Source organism: Terrapene carolina, unplaced genomic scaffold (genome assembly GCF_002925995.2).
Source record: "Terrapene carolina triunguis isolate 2854851 unplaced genomic scaffold, T_m_triunguis-2.0 Scaffold62, whole genome shotgun sequence".
NCBI lineage: Eukaryota > Metazoa > Chordata > Testudines > Emydidae > Terrapene > Terrapene triunguis.
In genome coordinates this window covers 953,457-969,872 of record NW_020664413.1, presented here as the reverse complement: position 1 = coordinate 969,872, position 16,416 = coordinate 953,457, and the positions used below count along the sequence as shown (strand labels likewise).

The 16,416-nt window shown below is 52.5% G+C and overlaps 1 protein-coding gene across 1 annotated transcript in view; it reads left to right on the top strand.

Annotated features, from left to right (window-relative positions):
- Window positions 1-8,990: 8,990 nt before the first annotated feature.
- The window catches only part of TTLL4 (tubulin tyrosine ligase like 4), a 28,943-nt gene continuing 21,517 nt past the window's right edge, over window positions 8,991-16,416 (top strand). Inside the window, exons 1-3 of the mRNA XM_026647358.1 lie at window positions 8,991-10,438; window positions 13,474-13,586; window positions 15,541-15,604. Of these exons, the coding sequence (XP_026503143.1) occupies window positions 9,075-10,438; window positions 13,474-13,586; window positions 15,541-15,604 (1,541 nt within the window). The 5' untranslated portion in view covers window positions 8,991-9,074. The remainder of the gene's footprint in view (window positions 10,439-13,473; window positions 13,587-15,540; window positions 15,605-16,416) is intronic.

Below are 16,416 nucleotides of genomic sequence, written 5' to 3'. Positions count from 1 at the left end.
CCTAAAATATTCAGTGGCTTCTTTTGTCAAAACTGTGTGGGGTCATTCAACCAGAAATAGGTGTTCACTTCCCCTTTTTCTTATTTAACTTAAATGTGTGTTTGAACGTCCTCTGTAGTCTACTTAGCTGGACAGTAATGGTGATCTGCAAGGAGGGGGAAACGGAGTCATGTCCCCTTCTTTACACGTCCGGACGCAGCAAAAGATTGTTTAAAAAGTTTGATTTTTATCTTAGAAATATCAGGAAAGTCAAATCTTGTCTTCTCTTGTTTTTAGTGGAAGGGTTCCTGGGTGAGTCCGAACCAGAAATGTGTCTGAGAAGCTTTCTCAACCCTTGACTGAAGGGTTTGGGCTGCTGAATCTTAAAGCAAAAGAGCTTTTCTTTCTCCCCCAGTGGCTGAAATAGGTGTGAACAAAAAAGAGTTCACAACAGTGGGAATGACAACCCCTCCCCTCAATTAATCAGGTTTCCCTTAAGTCAAGACCTATGTTAAATAAACACAGTGGGCGTGGGTCTGGGTGGCGGTGGTGTGCGGGGGAGGGTCAAGCTGTCTTTATACACCTTAAAGAAGCACAAAGGCAAATTCCAAGTCTTTTTTCCCCGGAGCTGAGCACCTCTGACATCCTGCTGTGGGTGTCAGCTCAAGCCTGTTTATGGAGCAGGCAAATAGCTTCCCCAGCCTTGTGTTTGACATGTGGTGTGTGTGGAGTGGAGATGTGGCTCCGTTCTGGGGATTCTCAGGACTTGTGTTACTGCTCAGCTGAGGATACAGCTGAGTGCTGGGGCCTGTACTCCCGATAGGCCCGCCAGGTTTTTGTGGGGGGTGCATGCTTGAATCAGCACAGAGATGCATTAGATGTGACCTCTGGTTAAGCAAAACTTGAACATCCTTCATTGTTGCTGGTGTTGGTCTCTGCCCTGAGGTTTGTAGAAAGGGTCTCTGCTGCCCAGCGCATGGGGTGGGATAGAAACTGCACAGAGACCCAAACCCTAATGTTGCAGCTGCCGGAGCCGAGAGGAGCGGACAGAGGGGCATGGACTGCCCTGTGCTGCTGGCTCTGTAGTCAGTACAGCAGCTGGACCGCGTGCCCTATGGCCTTGCTCTCTCGCTGTCCCGTGTGGGCGGTGCTAGAGGATGACTTGCTGAGTCACGTTTCTGCTCTGCACTTCATTGATGTGTGTCCTTTGGAGAAAACTGCTGCGGTGGGATTTCAGGCTGAGCATGACAGTGTCTAACCCGTGCCTGAGGCCATGCTGGGGAGCTCCCAGTAACAGTACTCGGCAGGTCTGCAGCCGTTTCCAGCCGAAGACCTCGGTGTCCTTGAAGCCCCCAGTATGCCCGGACTAATGCATCGTGCGGATGGGGGAGGTGAACTGACCTGCCTGAGGCTGCAGGGCCAGGCTGTGGCAGAGTTGTGCCTAGAATCCAGATCTCCTGAGTCTGTGTGGTGCCCCCCCACCGTATCCCATTGTGAACAGGAAAACAAGCCTGAGCATGGTTGGGCTTGTCCGGCCGGGTATCTCATTTAGGGTCCAGCTGTCTAATTAACGGATTGCTTTGGGAGCTCATGCACCTCCCCCAGAGTCTTCATTCAGCACTAAGCAGGCAGCGAAGCCAGATGGGTGGACTGCAGTGACTGGTTCCAGCATGGGCAGTGTCTGCTGCTGGCTGGCCTGTTCCTGTGTAGTAACATTATTAACAGCCTTGCTCTCTCAGCTCCCTCGGATTAGTCTGAGGGCGCGACTTGCTTAAAATGACCCCCTCAAGTCAATTCAGCCCCACGTCAATACTGTTAAAATCCAGCTCTGCTAAGTGCTTGGAGATCTCCGGAGGGGAAGCGCTGCGTGAGTGCTAAGTACTATTGAAGCTCGGACCGTCACCAGTTATTCTGGGATCCTTTTCAAATCCAGCAGGAAGTCTCATGCAAACGCCCTCTGCAGGATTTGCATCCCAGGTGTTGCAGGCGATTTGGGCGTCCCCACGTTTGGATAAACTGGTGCTCCTGTGTGCAGTCCAGAACCCAGTCCCGGGTACCAGCATTACGCTCGCTCGGAGGAATAGCCGTGAGCTATACAGGCACCGTGCCCTGCTGTGGGTGGGAAAGGGGGCAGTGCATCCGAGGGAGCAGTTTGTAAAACACTGCCCTGGCAGCACATGGAAAGTACCAAACAGGGAAAACTTCCCTCCTCTGTCTTTCCATGTCTTACAGCTGTAGAGGCAGAGGTGGGGAGAATCGCTGGAGACGGCTCGCTGTCCCCGTGCACGCACTGCATGGTGCTTATAAAGCAATGGCAAAACTCCTGCCGAATTCACTAGGTCTTGGATCTACATTAAAGGTGCTATGTAAATCCAATAACTATACCAAAGAGCAGTTCTACTCGGTAGCTCTCTAAAGATGGTCTTCAGGGGCCCCGTATGTGTCTCACCATGAATCCAGATCCAACTGCCTTCATTTACGAGTGTTTCTTTCTGACTCTGAGCCCTGCCAGCTTACCTGGGAGCTGAGAGGCAAGCTGGTCTGTTCAACAATAAAGATTCCAACCCTACTTAATCGTTCTGCAGCTGATTTGTGAGCCAGAGTGGAGCCCAGCTCCCTCACCTGGCGTCGGTGGCTTGGCAGGGCTGATGGCCGTGACAGCCCGCGGAACAGAGCGATGGAAGATGAGACTGCCCTAGAGATTTTAGAGGACGTGGCGGTAGCAATACCTGGCTCTGTTTCAGATGCGGAGTAAATGCTAACCACCAGCTCGGCTAACAAGGGAACAGCCATAGAAACAGGGCCGGCTCCAGGCACCAGCGAAGGAAGCAGGTGCTTGAGGCGGCCAATGGAAAGTGCCGGCACGTCTGGGTCTTCGGCAGCAATTTGGCGGCGGGTCCCTCTCGGAGGGAAGGACCGGCCGCCAAAGAATGAAGCGGTGCGGTAGAGCTGCCGCCGAAGTGCTGCCAATCGCGGCTTTTTTTTTTTGGTTTGACGCTTGGGGCAGCAAAACAGCTGGAGCCGGCCCTGGTGCCGGGGGAGAAATCTGCAGAGCAGGGCTAGCCTGTTCCTGGCAGCTGCTACTTCTCCTGCAGGAAGAGCCTAGGACATGGATTGTTGATAGTCTGGGTTTCAGTTTGCTTTCGAACCCATGGCTTGACTTGGTTGGCAGACTCGGCTTTTGTGATGCTGCTCCCCAGTTCTTACCTCCCCGGTGTCAGTTAGCACGACCTGTGTTATGCCATGCACCTGGGGTGCTGTCAGGTGAGGCTTGCTCTCTCCCCTGGGAGGCGATGGCATTTCCCGTCGCACTCTGTGGCATTGACTGAGGATAGCAGTAAAATCCTAGATGTTAGAGATGGAAAATTCTCAGCTCAGCCAGCCCGTTCCCTGGGGCCAGGCAGGGGTTGTTCCCAGTGGCAATGCAAAGCTTTGTCCCGTCTAACTTGCTTTGCGACAGCTTTAGTGAGTGCTTGGAGGTTAGCTGGCTCGAGGACGGTGTAGCTTTGAATGAGGAAGCACGTGCCTAAAATCTCCAGCTACTGAAGAATTCTCCCCTGAGAGTTGGTCCCTGTCTGTCCTGTGCTTTGCCAGTGGCCCCATGAATTGTTTATTTCCTGTTCTCGGAGTTATCTCACTCTGTTATCTCTGCGTGGTTCACTTTTCCTTCCTCCCCATCTCTGACCATGCACGGTCTCTGTGAGTTGTCTACACAGGGAAGCTAACCGCTCGAACTCTAGTGGTATAATTTATACTGCTAACTATGCCGTATAACTGCTTGTGGGGAGTATTAGAGAGACAAGGTGGGGGAGGGAATATCTTTTATTGGACCAATTTCCGGTGGTGAGAGAGAGACGGAAGAGTGCTTTCATCAGCCTAGTGACTGCCTCTCGGGTAGGTGGATTACCGACCCCTACGGGGGAATACCTCTCATCAGGGTAGTGTCTACACTGAAGTGCTGCAGCTGTGCCACTGGAGAGGTTTAAGTGTAGACATACTCTGAGTCAGCCATATCCTGGGTGGTGGGTTTCTTTTCTCCCTCCTTTTTACACAGTTTCTTCTCAGATTAACCTGATTTGTCCCCTGGAATAGCTTCAGAACTCAAGTGCCTTTGCAGTCTGCGTGTGCCTGGGGAATGAGAGCTGGAAGCAAATATTAAGTAATCTGTTTACCAGGAGTAACTCAATCTCAGCAGCTCATGGTGTCTTGGCTTCAGTCTCTTTGTCTTGTGCTAATCGATGTGAATGTCACAACAGGGAGGAACGTGTTGTTGGGTGCAGACTAGGTAACACAATACCAGGCAACAGGCTTGATTCTCTCTGCCGGGAGCAAATCTCCACCGTTCTACTAGTTTGCATTGTTGATGGATCAATATAGAACTGTAAGGACCTCCAGGCGGGCGGGTCTGCGCTATCCGCTGTGCTGTTTCCTGGTGCTGGTGCTCCGGTGAGCCCTGTGGTTGCCAGGTTGTGTGTGGGAGCGTTTGTTGTGATGCTGCGAACACTAGCGAGCAGGATGGGAGGACAGGCAGTCCATAGGCCCATGTACCTTGTTCATCTGTGGGGACCTGCAGTTGTTTCACACGCTCTCACTTGTAGCTCTTCGCAGCCGTGCACATGGAGAGCAATGCACTGAAGTTCTGCTCTGAGCAGCTTCCTTTCCTCGCCGGCGCACGGAGCTGGGCAGAGCCGCACAGAGAGATCTGAAAGGGGAGGGTCCAGAGGTGTCGTGCTTCTAACCCCTCGGTTAGTGGGAACTAAGTTGAGTCCAGATAATGAGCCACGGGTGGATTCTCTGGGTGCCCTCTTCTCCTACACTGCAGCCTGGAGCGTGCGTCACCGCACAGGCAGACAGACATGTTTGCTTTGCTCGAGGCCCTGTGCTGAAAGTGGCCATGGAGCCGGGGTGGCGTGGGTGGCAGCTCAAGCAATGACTCGAGTATGTACCCGGGGGGCCGGGTGGGTTTGTACTCAGGGGACTAGCCCGGCTGCTGCCCTGGCTATGCTGCTACTTTCAGCATGCTGGCTGGAGCAGAGGTAGCACCTCCGTGAATCCCGTTGAGAAGCATGCTCCCAGCTGCTATGTAGACACCCCCTTAGTGAGCAGTGCTGGGGAAGGGTGTCAGCTTGGCAGCCATGGAGACGGAAACCATCGTGCACTCCCAGCTAAAGGCAGCAGGGCACAGCCTCTGTCTTGGGCCTGACCCAGAGAGAGCGCTTCTGTTCAGTCCTGTGGCCTGTGCCCTGTACCCCTCTGCAGAGCCTGCCGCTGACATGAACAGAGACTCCAGGGAGACCACATCTCCCCTAGTTCGGTCGCTGCTGTCCTGAGCTGGACTCAGGCTGGAGGTGCTGGTACCAGGGCTGTGAAATCCATTAACGCCTGGGAAAGTTCAGGTCTGCAGATGATCCCTGCTAGGCGCTCTGCTTGTCCGACCGAGTCCACTCCTCTCTGAGAGCTGTCTCCTCAACTGGACCCGATGGCCTGGAGTTTGCATGTGGCTCCTTTCCCATTGCCAGTAGTCTGAGCTGCCAGGGCCCTTTACAGGACCAAGTCTGTTCCTGCTGCTCCAAAGGGAACTTGTGCTAAACTTAATACACTTTCTGCCCACCACGTTCCCAAGTATTCTAGTGTCCTTGTACGTGAATTCCTGCTAACGGTGTAGTGCAGTTAAAAAGAGCAAGGCTCCCGGGTGGTGAAAGGTAAACGAACGTTTGGGAATTAATTCAACCTGCTAATTCTGTTCTGTCCGGGTTCTTCTTTCGTCCACATCACCGCAGTATCTGGGCACTTTCCAGTCGTGCGTTAAACCATGTGACTAACATCTGTCCCACGTGCGCCCCCTCTCCCCAGGTGTGCACAGGGGAGTGTGTTGGTTTGGCAGGGTTTGGGTTTTGCGGGTGTGTCTAATATAGACACTGCTCTGTTTATCTTGGTGGAATCTCCTTTTGGTATGGCTGCCAAGAAAAGTGCCCCCCCCAAAGGAATGGCCAGCTCCGTATAAGTGGTTACAAGTGGAGGCAGGCCCCCAAAATGGTGAGATTGGCTTAAAAATCATGAAATGTTGCAAGACTGTATATTGGGAGCGTATTTCGTCTTCTGGTTTCTGAGGGCTTGTCTACCCTGAAAACGCTGTCGCGGCACCGCTGCGCTGGTGTAGGGCTTCAGCATAGACACTGCCCACGCCGACGGGAAGGGTTCTCCCGTCAGCATGGGTAATCCACCTCCCCGAGCAGCGAAAAATCCACCCCCCTGAGCTGACCTAAGTCCCCATGTAGACAGCACTAGGTCAACGGCCCATCGACCGTTGGTAAACGGACCTTATTTTCTAATGTAGACCAGGCCTGAGCCTTCAGAGCACACTCAGGTGACATGGTCAGGCTCTTCTCTGCAACCAGGAGGGTGAGAAACTTGAGAGTTGAGATTGTCACATAATCATGACTCCAGGAGCTGGGTCTTTAAGGGAAGCACCGCAACCTCAAGACCTGCGCGCAGGAGTCAGGAATGCTGTAAACTCAGGGGGGCTAAAAATCAATGATTTTTTTTATTTAAATCGGATTTTTTGTATAGGTTTTTACTCAAAAAGCATTTTATCTAAAGATAGTTTTAATTAAAATACATTATTGCTCAGATATCTCATGGAATAGGGATTATACATTCTAATTCTATAGTATGAGACAATATATTCATGTCATGTTTAAGAAAAGTTTTGTAAATGAGTTCCAATAGTTCATGGATTAAGAACCCAATCTTATGGGGTTCCAGGGGCTTCTGTATAGATTATTTAGGGTAATCTTTCAATCTGCCCAATGGGACTCAGTGCTCAGTCTAGAAGATACCATCAGAGATGCTTAGTTTTGCAGTTCTCAAACTGGATTTGTATCTCCAGAGATAACATGCTTGTTAACAGCAAAAATGTTTTTAAATAAATAAATAATATATAGAGGTGAGAAATAACAGACCTCAACCCTATTGTCCCTCTGCAAATTTGTGTACACAGAGTCAATCCCTTACCTCTCTCTAAAAGTGCAAAGTTTCAAAAAGTTCAATGAATAGAAGATTGTTGGGGGCGGAATAGATCTGGACAAGGAGAAAAAGTCTGGAGATAAACGTGAGAAGCGAGGGACATATGCTTGTTTAGTTGAAATATTATGTTTGCTGTTGAAGAAAAAAATCCAGAATACTTAATATTGTTGTTTTAGTTAAATAAAACAATGTGAATGTCTGTCTGGTGATGTTCTTCTCTTAATAGAGTATGGCAAGAAAATCCTCCAAATATTAATGATTAACCTGTTGAACTGGAGATATTTCCCCTCCCAATGACTTCATAATATCTGCTTCAATTACCTTTGGTAAATGAAATAACCAAACAATCATTCATTTTCTGATATAGCTGTAAAACTAATCTGAAAAGTTTTCAAAATAAATCACTGTTTAAAAATGTATAGCATGTACCTTCTAAAAATGAAACCTACATCTATCTCTGAGTTGTGAAGAATATGTATTAAGGTTATAACAACCATCAAGAATGCACTTTTATGTAGAAAACCATGATTAAATCGAGTCTTCCTGACTAGTGATTTAAATCAAATCCACCCTGTGTAAACCGGACAATGTTTGAAGGGGTTTGGCTGTATTGTCCACCAGTCTTGAGTCAGGCTTTTGTGCGATGTCTCATCTGCTGACTCATTTCGCTGTGGCTGTATTTTTTTGGCAACCGGATCTGTTCTTTTGTAGCCGCTAGTGAAACTGCAAAGCAGCAGTGAAAAGGGGCTTCTCCCCTGGACTTGGCTAAGAAAGTAAAGGCTTTTGTGTGGGCAGAGCGCTTTCAAAGGCCTCGCTGAGCTGTTCTTCGCAGCATCCACTTTTGTGCGAGAGACCAGCTTTTCCTTTGACTTTGTGTCCAGGCTAGAGAGAGCTTCCGTCTCTGAGAGTTCAGAACTAAGACCAGAGCGTCTCTGCCTGCTTCCCCTCTATCCTGGGAAACACTGGCTCTCATCTGAGCTAGCTCCTGGGGGAGCTCCAACAGCCAGTCCTTGAGCAGGGGTAACACGCTGAATCGGCCTGGCTGCATGCACATGGCTGTGTGCAGACCCAGGGGAGCAGTCAAGCCACAGTCTGTGATCTAGGTGTAGTTTTCACTTCAGCAATAGTGTTTGTGCTAAAATTGCCGTTCTCATCAAAAGGATGGGTGGCAAACTCACTTTCTATTTTGGGGTAGCAGAGAAAGTTGTACACCGGCTTCTGTGGGTGGGGATGGTATAATCAGTCTGACATCCGCGGTCTCTTTCCTAACGGTGGGGTAGAGTGTGTGTCGCTCATACCATGCTGAGGGTGACCCCTGAATTTTCCAACTAGTTTCCTGAGATTCTCCTACCCCCATCACCTGAATTCGAAGAGCGTGTTAATATTTTGTAACCAGCCTTGCATGCGGGAGCCCTCAGAATAGACAGAGTTCCTCTCTTCCTGGTTGGATTTCTCTGGATCTCTTCTGTAGCCTGTGTCCCAGGGGAGTACCAGGGTGCGGGGAGGGGATGAGGGTGGCATCAGCTGAGGTTTTAGCTAGCCTGTTTTGGGCATTAGAGGTGAAGATCAAGGCCCCACAGGTGGGTTTAAGCTAGTCTCCTTCTCAGTCCTACACCTGGCTGGGGGCTGAAATGTTGCTGTGGGTGGTCACTCCCTCTTGGGCATTTGCTTTGTAAACTGCAATCAGGAACGTCCCCATCTTCCTGCTGCACGTTAGATGCGGCCTTTCACCCGAGTGTCCCCTGTGCCCCAGGAAACGCAGTTCACTGGGATGCCCGGGCAGGAGGCACCATGGGCTCGCTCTGCAGTGTAGGGAGGGGGCGCAGCCGTTGATAGGCAGGGATGGCTGGAGTCCCCTCTGATACTGTAGTACTGTCCATTGAGCGTGCACAAAGCTCACCCTGCCTTGGGGCTGGGCGGGGTGTGATTGCCAATGGTGCAGGCTGCAGCTGAAGACTTTTGCTTGCTGTGTCCTTGCTGCAGGCTGACAGGACCCTGGAGAAGATGATGGCGAGACCGCCTGAGTCCCTGTTCTGAGTCAGCCCTTGCCTGGTGTGCTATGGCTCTACATGGCCTCGGCAGGACCGGAACACTATAGCATAGGCCTCAAAGGGGGAAGTAACTTCCAACTCCCCGTTCCAGCTGCGGCGAGACCCCCCGAGAGCCAGGCCTGGTTCCTCGCTCAGCAGCAGGTGAAGCCCATCTGGAAGCTAGGGAGAAAGCATGTGAGTACTTTCCAGGACCACAGGCCAGTCCACTCAGGGATCCCTCCCCAGCGCGCCTGCTTCTTGTACCCAGCCTCGTTATGCAGCAGTCACCTGAGTGACCGGAGCCTGCCCCTCTCCCGGTCCCCGCCCCATCCCTTCCCGGACTTCGCTGGGAGCACGTTGCTGTATCGGCGCTCATACTTCAGACACAAGCCCTACCAGCGGCTCGAGTCCATCTGCTTACGGTCCAGTGCTTCGGAGAGCCGACAGCTTCCTTTCCCATCCAGAGGGCTCCAGGCTGACCAAGGCATGGCATCCTCGGCGGTGGAACCGTTCCCCCGGCCAAGTGCGGCTGGGGAGCAGCCCGGCTCGGGAGGGAAATGCGCTCCTCTAGGCTCAGGTAAACAAACGTCCAGCCAGTACAAACCAGTGCTAAACAATAACTCCTTCCTACGGCCAAACAGTGCTAAAGTGCCTTCGCTGCAGTCGCCAGAGAACAAGAAACTGAAGAACACCCCTAGGTCTCCGGCGATATCTTGGTCCCATTGTGGGGGGACCGGGGACGGCTCCTCCATGAGTCTGGAGAACAGATCTGGGAAAGGCAACAGCCTCGCGCTGGAGCAAGCCACCCCCGGGCCCCGCCTGTCTCCAGTTCAGCCCAGCGCAGCCCTCCGAGCCGAGCGAACCTCTTGGCACTTGGAGGACAGCGAGAGCCGGGTGCAGACTTTAAAAGCCAAGGAGCGAGAGATCCGGCTCACAGAGGCTGTGAGGAAACTGAGCGGGAAGGTTACCTACAACGAATTTGGCCGCAGGATTGAGACCTCCTGCCTCATGAACACGGGCTTCCAGTACAACCTATTCAACAGGAACAGCCGCTGGAAACAGCATCTCCTCGCCCAGCTGAGCCCAAAAGAAACGGCCGCCCCCTTGAACTTGGAGCTGGGTAACCGGTGCCTGAGCGGTAACCTGAGCCTGGCTGGCCCCAACAGTGCCACCGTCTGCACTAAACGAATCAGTGTTCGCCTCTTAGCCTCCAATTCTGACTCTTTGGACCCCAGTGCGCCCTGTCGGACTGTGAACTTCCTGGCCCTGAGCAGTGGAGACCAGGTGGGGAAAACCGAGCCAGCCCACCATGCTGACATCTCCGCGGTAGCAGCTCAGATGTCCACCATCCAGCTGAGCAAAGATGCAAAGTGGGAGCAGGCCACTCCCCTGAGAGACCCAGAGTGAGTACCATGGTAAAAGTCCTCTGTGATCTCTCTTTTGTGGGGCTGGGGGGTCAACTGGGCTGCCGCGGCCTTGGTGCCCCTCTGCATGTCTCAGCAGGCATAGCCCGTGTTTCTCTGTGTTCTGAGAGCCGGTCCAGATTCCCACTCGGGGGTGTGGATGCTTATGGGAAGCCAATTGCTTGAGACTGCAGCAGGTTACCTAGGAGCGCTGCTGCCACAGGCCACGATCCGTTACAGCTGTCGAACTGAGGGAAGCCGTGTGCCCCAGATGGGGAATCAACCAGCGTGCCTGGCTTCTGTCCCTGGTTCTGCCCCTAACTCCCTGTGTGACCTTGAGCGAGTCTCTTCGCCGCCCATCCGTGCCTCGGTTTCCCCATCTGTCAATTATATGGCCTCCCCTTTGGGAAGAGCTGTCTGAGTACTAAGTAGGTATCACTGCTGCAGCATGGCATTAGGCAGCTGCCGGCTGGCTCAGCGTTTTTTTTCAAGCACTAATGCCTGTGTGCGGGGCAGTTCCCTGACCTGTACCAATAGCCCTGTGGTGCAGACGGGGTTGCTCAGGTTGGTCTCCTGTGCTAATAACAAACATTTAGACAGAGGCGACTGTTTAATTGGACCTGCTAAAAATGAAAGGGAAGTGCCCTGAGCTCTGGAGAACCTGTCTCTCTGCAGGGACGAATGGCAGGTGAGCTGTCAGGTATTGGGTAAAGCTTCGTGACTAAATCGAGATCAAAGGGACCTCGCTCCCTTTGCAGCTTCCCCTGTGATCTGTCTGCAATTATCTCGCTTCCCCAGTGATCTGCCAGGCTCACTCCGCTTCCCGTGTGCGGAGGATGTTCAGCCTCTGCAGTCAGGGCCTTTTGCCTGTCTTTGCTGCAATAAGGGGGTTCCTGGAGCTGTTTGCTTAGTTCTCAGGACACTGGTGCTGAAACGTGTCTGAGAACCGAGCACGTGTCTCAGTGCCAGCCTGGTTCTGAAGTGGCAGCGCTCACCCGTCCCTGGAAAAGCACAGCCAGTTTCAGACCCAGCTCTTCCACTCGGGCTGCTCCTGCAGTCGCAAAGGATCCAGGTTGGTGTGTGCAGTGCAGCAGACCAAACCTTCCCTAGGGACTGAGCTGGCCTTGTGCGAGCATGGAGGTGACATGGGGGGCCCGGAGGGAGGGGGTTGGACCGCAAGTGAGGAATGTGAGGGGGAGAGGAAGATCTCCCAGAGCAAGGTTGTGGTACCCAGCAGCCCTTGAGATTCAGGGGAAGGGGCTCTGTTTCCGAGCGAGAGGATGCCAGGAGACGATGCGGAGCAGGAAGGGATTTGAATGTCTGTGGGGGAAGAGGTGGAATTGAGTTGAATCTCCAGAGTGCTGGGGCTAGAGAGAAGGACAATAAATAATCCCAGGCGTGTCCCCCACGGTGTGCCCGGGTGTCATGGCCCACAGTTAGCAAAAGGAGTTCCCTACGTGTCACGCAGAATGGGTTTTAAAAGCCTGTTGCCCTCCAGCATGACCAAGGTACAAGTGTGACCAGTTGCCCCCCTTTAAGGTGCCACCTGATGTACTGGGATACCACTGAACCCGCCTGTTCTGCCAGCCTGGGCTCCCTTTAACCTGTCTTGCTGAGCCAGGCTCTTAAGCCTCCTCTAGCCGCACACACAGGCTGGGCCACACCCTGCTGCAGAGAGACCCAGACACTGAGATCAGCTCTGGGAAGACTCAGCTTAAGGACTTGCCCCAGCACTCAGGTGCCCACCTCCCTCGGAGTGCAGACCCGAAGGGATATTGTCTTGCGCTGTATAGAAAAAGCTCCACAGCGCAAACTCTAAATATTCGCCCTCTGCCTCACTGTGAAGAGAGGTGTGCACAACTTCTTGCCCCCCCCCCGCCCCCCGTTAGAAATGGCACAAACTGGGTTTAATAATAAACCAAACAAATATATTAACTATCAAAGGCAGATTTTAAGTGATTAGAAGAGAGAGCAAACAGAAGAAAGCAGATTACTAAGCAAATAAAACAAACACGCAAACTAAGCTTGAGTCACAAAGAAACCGGTTACAAAATGTAATTTCTCCCCCTAAATGGTGAATTAGGCAGATTGCAGAGAGCCTCGAAAGCCAGCAGCACTGGCCTGTAGCTTGGAACTTCAGAGGTTTTCACTCCCAAGCTGGACGCCCTCCCAGCCTGGGCTCAGCTCTTCTCCCCCCCGTTCAGTTCTTGTTTCCAGGTGTCCCCAGTGTCTCTTTGGGCAGGGAGGCAGGGGAGAACCACGATGGTGTCTCTCCCCTGCCTTATATAGCTCTTGTGTATGGTGGGAGCCCTTTGTCTCCCAGTGGGAAAACACCAGCATACCAAGGGGTGTGTCCAGTACCAGGTGACTCAGTCCCATGTCTCTGCAGGGTCGTAGCAGCCATTACCCGCAGGCTGTTTGTCCACAGGAACACTAATCCCTTTCAGTCCATTGTCTTTGCTGATGGGCCATCAGCCTTGTCTGGCTTTTCCATTGTTGTACCTGAAGGGCTAGTTGTGGGTGTCACCAGAGTAGCACATCTGGAATACAGATACGTAGTCATTCCTAACTTCAGAGACAGCAATGATACAGGCACATGAATTGGATAATCACATTCAGTGAATCAGAACCTTTCCAATGATACCTTACATGAGCCATCTGGCATAAAGTACATCTTACTTATGCCATATTCATATCAGAGCCATATTTCTATGAGGAATATGGGGTGTCCTGTCACAACAGGTATCTTGGCTCCCGAAATGTCTCTTGAAGAGCTGCCCCTGTGTCCCCCCCCTCATCTGAGTCTTGTAGGTGCCCTGGGGAGCTGTGTAGCAAAGATAGAGGGGGCAGCCATACAGCCCCAGGTGTCACGCTCTAGCCGCCCCTGCCTTGATGTAATATACATCAGCCCAGGCATGCGGCGGAGATCCTTCTCGAGGGCTGCTGAGATGCCTCCGTGGTGCTGTGATGGAGACGAGCCACGCGTGCTGCTGCATGGATGGACTTTACTCTTCGTTGAATTCCTTGTGTTCCAGGGCGGCCGTCAACCTGCCCCTGCTCGACCCTGGGGAGCCCGAAGCTGATGCAGAGGAAGAGCTTCCGGATGGCTTGGAAGACAGCTGCAGTCAGGATGAGGAGGAAGAGGAGGGTTAGTGCGGCTGTCCCGAGGAGAGCTGGGGGGGGGGTGCGGGCGTGACTGGGGATTGGTGAGTGTGTTGCGAATTATACCTATAGGTCACACGCAGTTCGAGTCTAGGCTGAGGCACAAGAACCAAATCCACAACTGCAGAGAATTACAGAGGTAACAGGTTTATTACACTCGAGTGTGGTGCCCCCCTGCTAGTCAGGAGGGGACCCAGAATGCAGGTTACACAGAGATTATATACTTTTTAGCAAAGCATGCTGTCCTCGTGCATCGTAAGTCATAGCCAATAAACTTTTCCCTTATCTACCACCTATCCCCTCTAGGCATGCTGCCCGTGCTGCCTAATGCTGCAGCTGCTTAGGCATGCGGCTAGCTTGTTTCTCAACTGCTGCCCTTATCTTCTTGTGTCCAGATGCCTCCCCTTCTCCCTCCTAGTACATGGAATGCTTGCTTCTAACTAATAGTGGGCCTGAAACACAAAATGGAGTTACATATGCTGGTTTCCCTTAACCAGTGGTGCTCTCCTCGCTTTCCAAACGAGCCGGCTGAGGACGCTCGTCTGGGATGTGGCGAGCTGGGTGTGAGCGAGGCCATGGCTCCTCAGGAATGTCTGACCCAGTTCCCCCCCACTGAGCCCTCTGTTTCACCAGCCTGGGCTCCCTCTCACCCCATGATGCCGTGACAAGCTGCAGTCCCCTCCAGGAGTTGTACTCACACAGGCGGGACACACCAGCTGCAGGTGCATGAAGGCTTCTCAGCCACTCAAGAACTGACAATAGAGTGAGGCTCGAGCCAGATTACCCCCAGCTCCCAGCCTAGGACCCCGGAGCTGTACCGTTGTGCCCTGGTCAAAAGCCTGACCAGTGTCTGAGTTATTACCCAGCTCGCCACTTCTACAAAGGAAGTGGACATGCACCAGCTCTTGTTCCTGAGCTGAGATTTTTCCCCCAAGCACTTCACTCAAACCACACTGTTTTACCTAAAATATAAAACCGGTTTATTAAGTATAGAAAGAGAGATTATAGGGATTATAAGGGCTAGCAAACAGATCAAGGCTGATTACCTAGCAAATAAACACAAACACAATCTAAGCCTAATATACTAAATAGGATTTGAATTAAGCAGTGTCTCACCCTGTCAGATAGTATAAAAGTCCACCAAGGTTTCATACGTAGGCAGGCTTCCTTCTTTCCTGTCTGGGACCAGCACTTCCCCCAGTTGCGTCTTTGTTCCTCAGCTGTTTCCGGGTGTGGTGTGGGGAGAGAGGCCCCCGGTGATGTCATTTCCCCCTTTTATAGCTTATTCCATATGGCAGGAACCCCTTTGTTTAAAGCCAAGCTGCCAGCCCATTTTGCGGAAAAGTACAGGTACCAAAATGGAGTTATCAGGTGAGGCTAAGCCTTTTCAGGGCCCCTTGTCTTTGCTGATGAGCCATTAACTTCGGATAGTCCATTCACAATGTGCTGGCTAGGCTGAATGCAACCCCCCTTGTGGGTGTTACCCAGGAGCAAACACCTAAATACGTGCACATAGTCAGCATTCATCACTTCAGATACAAAAATGATACATGCATACAAATAGGATAATCCTGTTCAGCAAACCGTAACTTTTCCATTGACACCTTACATGACATCCATTGTACAAGATATAGTCTAATCCTGTCACTGTGTTGTATGTGGGTGCAGAGTGTGTCAGCTGTATTTCAGATTCTCTGCCCCAGAATTAGAACTGGTTTGTGGCTGGGTGTAGTTCCAGGGCCCTGTGGGGCATTGAACAGGGTTCCTTTGAAACTCCTGTGAGTATCCACCTGGCCAGTTTCCTGCGATCGCTTGGGGGTGGCGAGGGAGGCTGTGAAGAGCATTGGTGGCCCTTGGTTTTCAGACTCTTTCCCTCATCTCCAACAACATCCCTGGGAGACCCCAGTCCTTGTCTAATGTAGTCTCTCCTCCTGCTCCAGGCGAGTCGGACAGCTCCTCCGTCACAGGCTTATCGCCCAACGGCTCTGTGGCTCTAATTTCCAGGTGAGTTGCTCCAGCAGAGGGGTTGGCGTCTCAGGCAGACGCTTGACTCCTTGGCAGAGGGGAGCCATTTTGGTTTAGGATACAGAGTACATGTAGTGACCGGCTTTCAAATCGAAGGCAGCTGATTGGAGACGAGGGCTTTCTGTCCCCCGTATGGACCAGTCTGCAAATACCTTCAACGAGAAACACCCGTTCGCTAGCCGCAGGGTAAAGCCCCTGTCTTCAGTTCGCTCCCATCCCTTCATTACTCCTGGGCGCAGGTTGGGATTTGCCCCAGCTGGACTTAGTTGCGGCTCTCTGACAGCTGCCTGGCCTCTGGCCAAGGAGCTGGGCTTGCGAGGCACCTTGCTCCAGCGTCTAGTGGACCAGTCTGAATGTCACAAACGGCCCACGTGCCTGGCCCTGCTTGGCCCCTGGGCTCCTGCAGCAGGGAATGACTACGTCATGGAGCCGGCGCCTTCCTCTAAGCCCTCGGAAATGGCCCCCTGGCAGGGAGAGGGACGTTTGCTCTGACACCGCCTGTGCGGCTAAACTGGGCCTTGCGCTCCAGGTAACGCGAGCGTCACTTCCCTGCGGTTGGCTGATTGGGAGGGCTGGCTTTGTCCCGTACTGGCAGCTGGAAAGGGGCAGATCTAGGGACTGCAGGTCACTTTGGGTAGCTTCCCCCTCCAGTCAGGACAATGGAGTTCCACCTGACCCTTCCCTTTCTAGCAGCCAGGCTAGGCTCCCTTGCTGCCCTGGAGCAGAAGCTGATCTGCTCAGCCTGTCCCTGACCGGCCTCAGGGCCTTAGATCCCTTCCTGATGCCTGTTG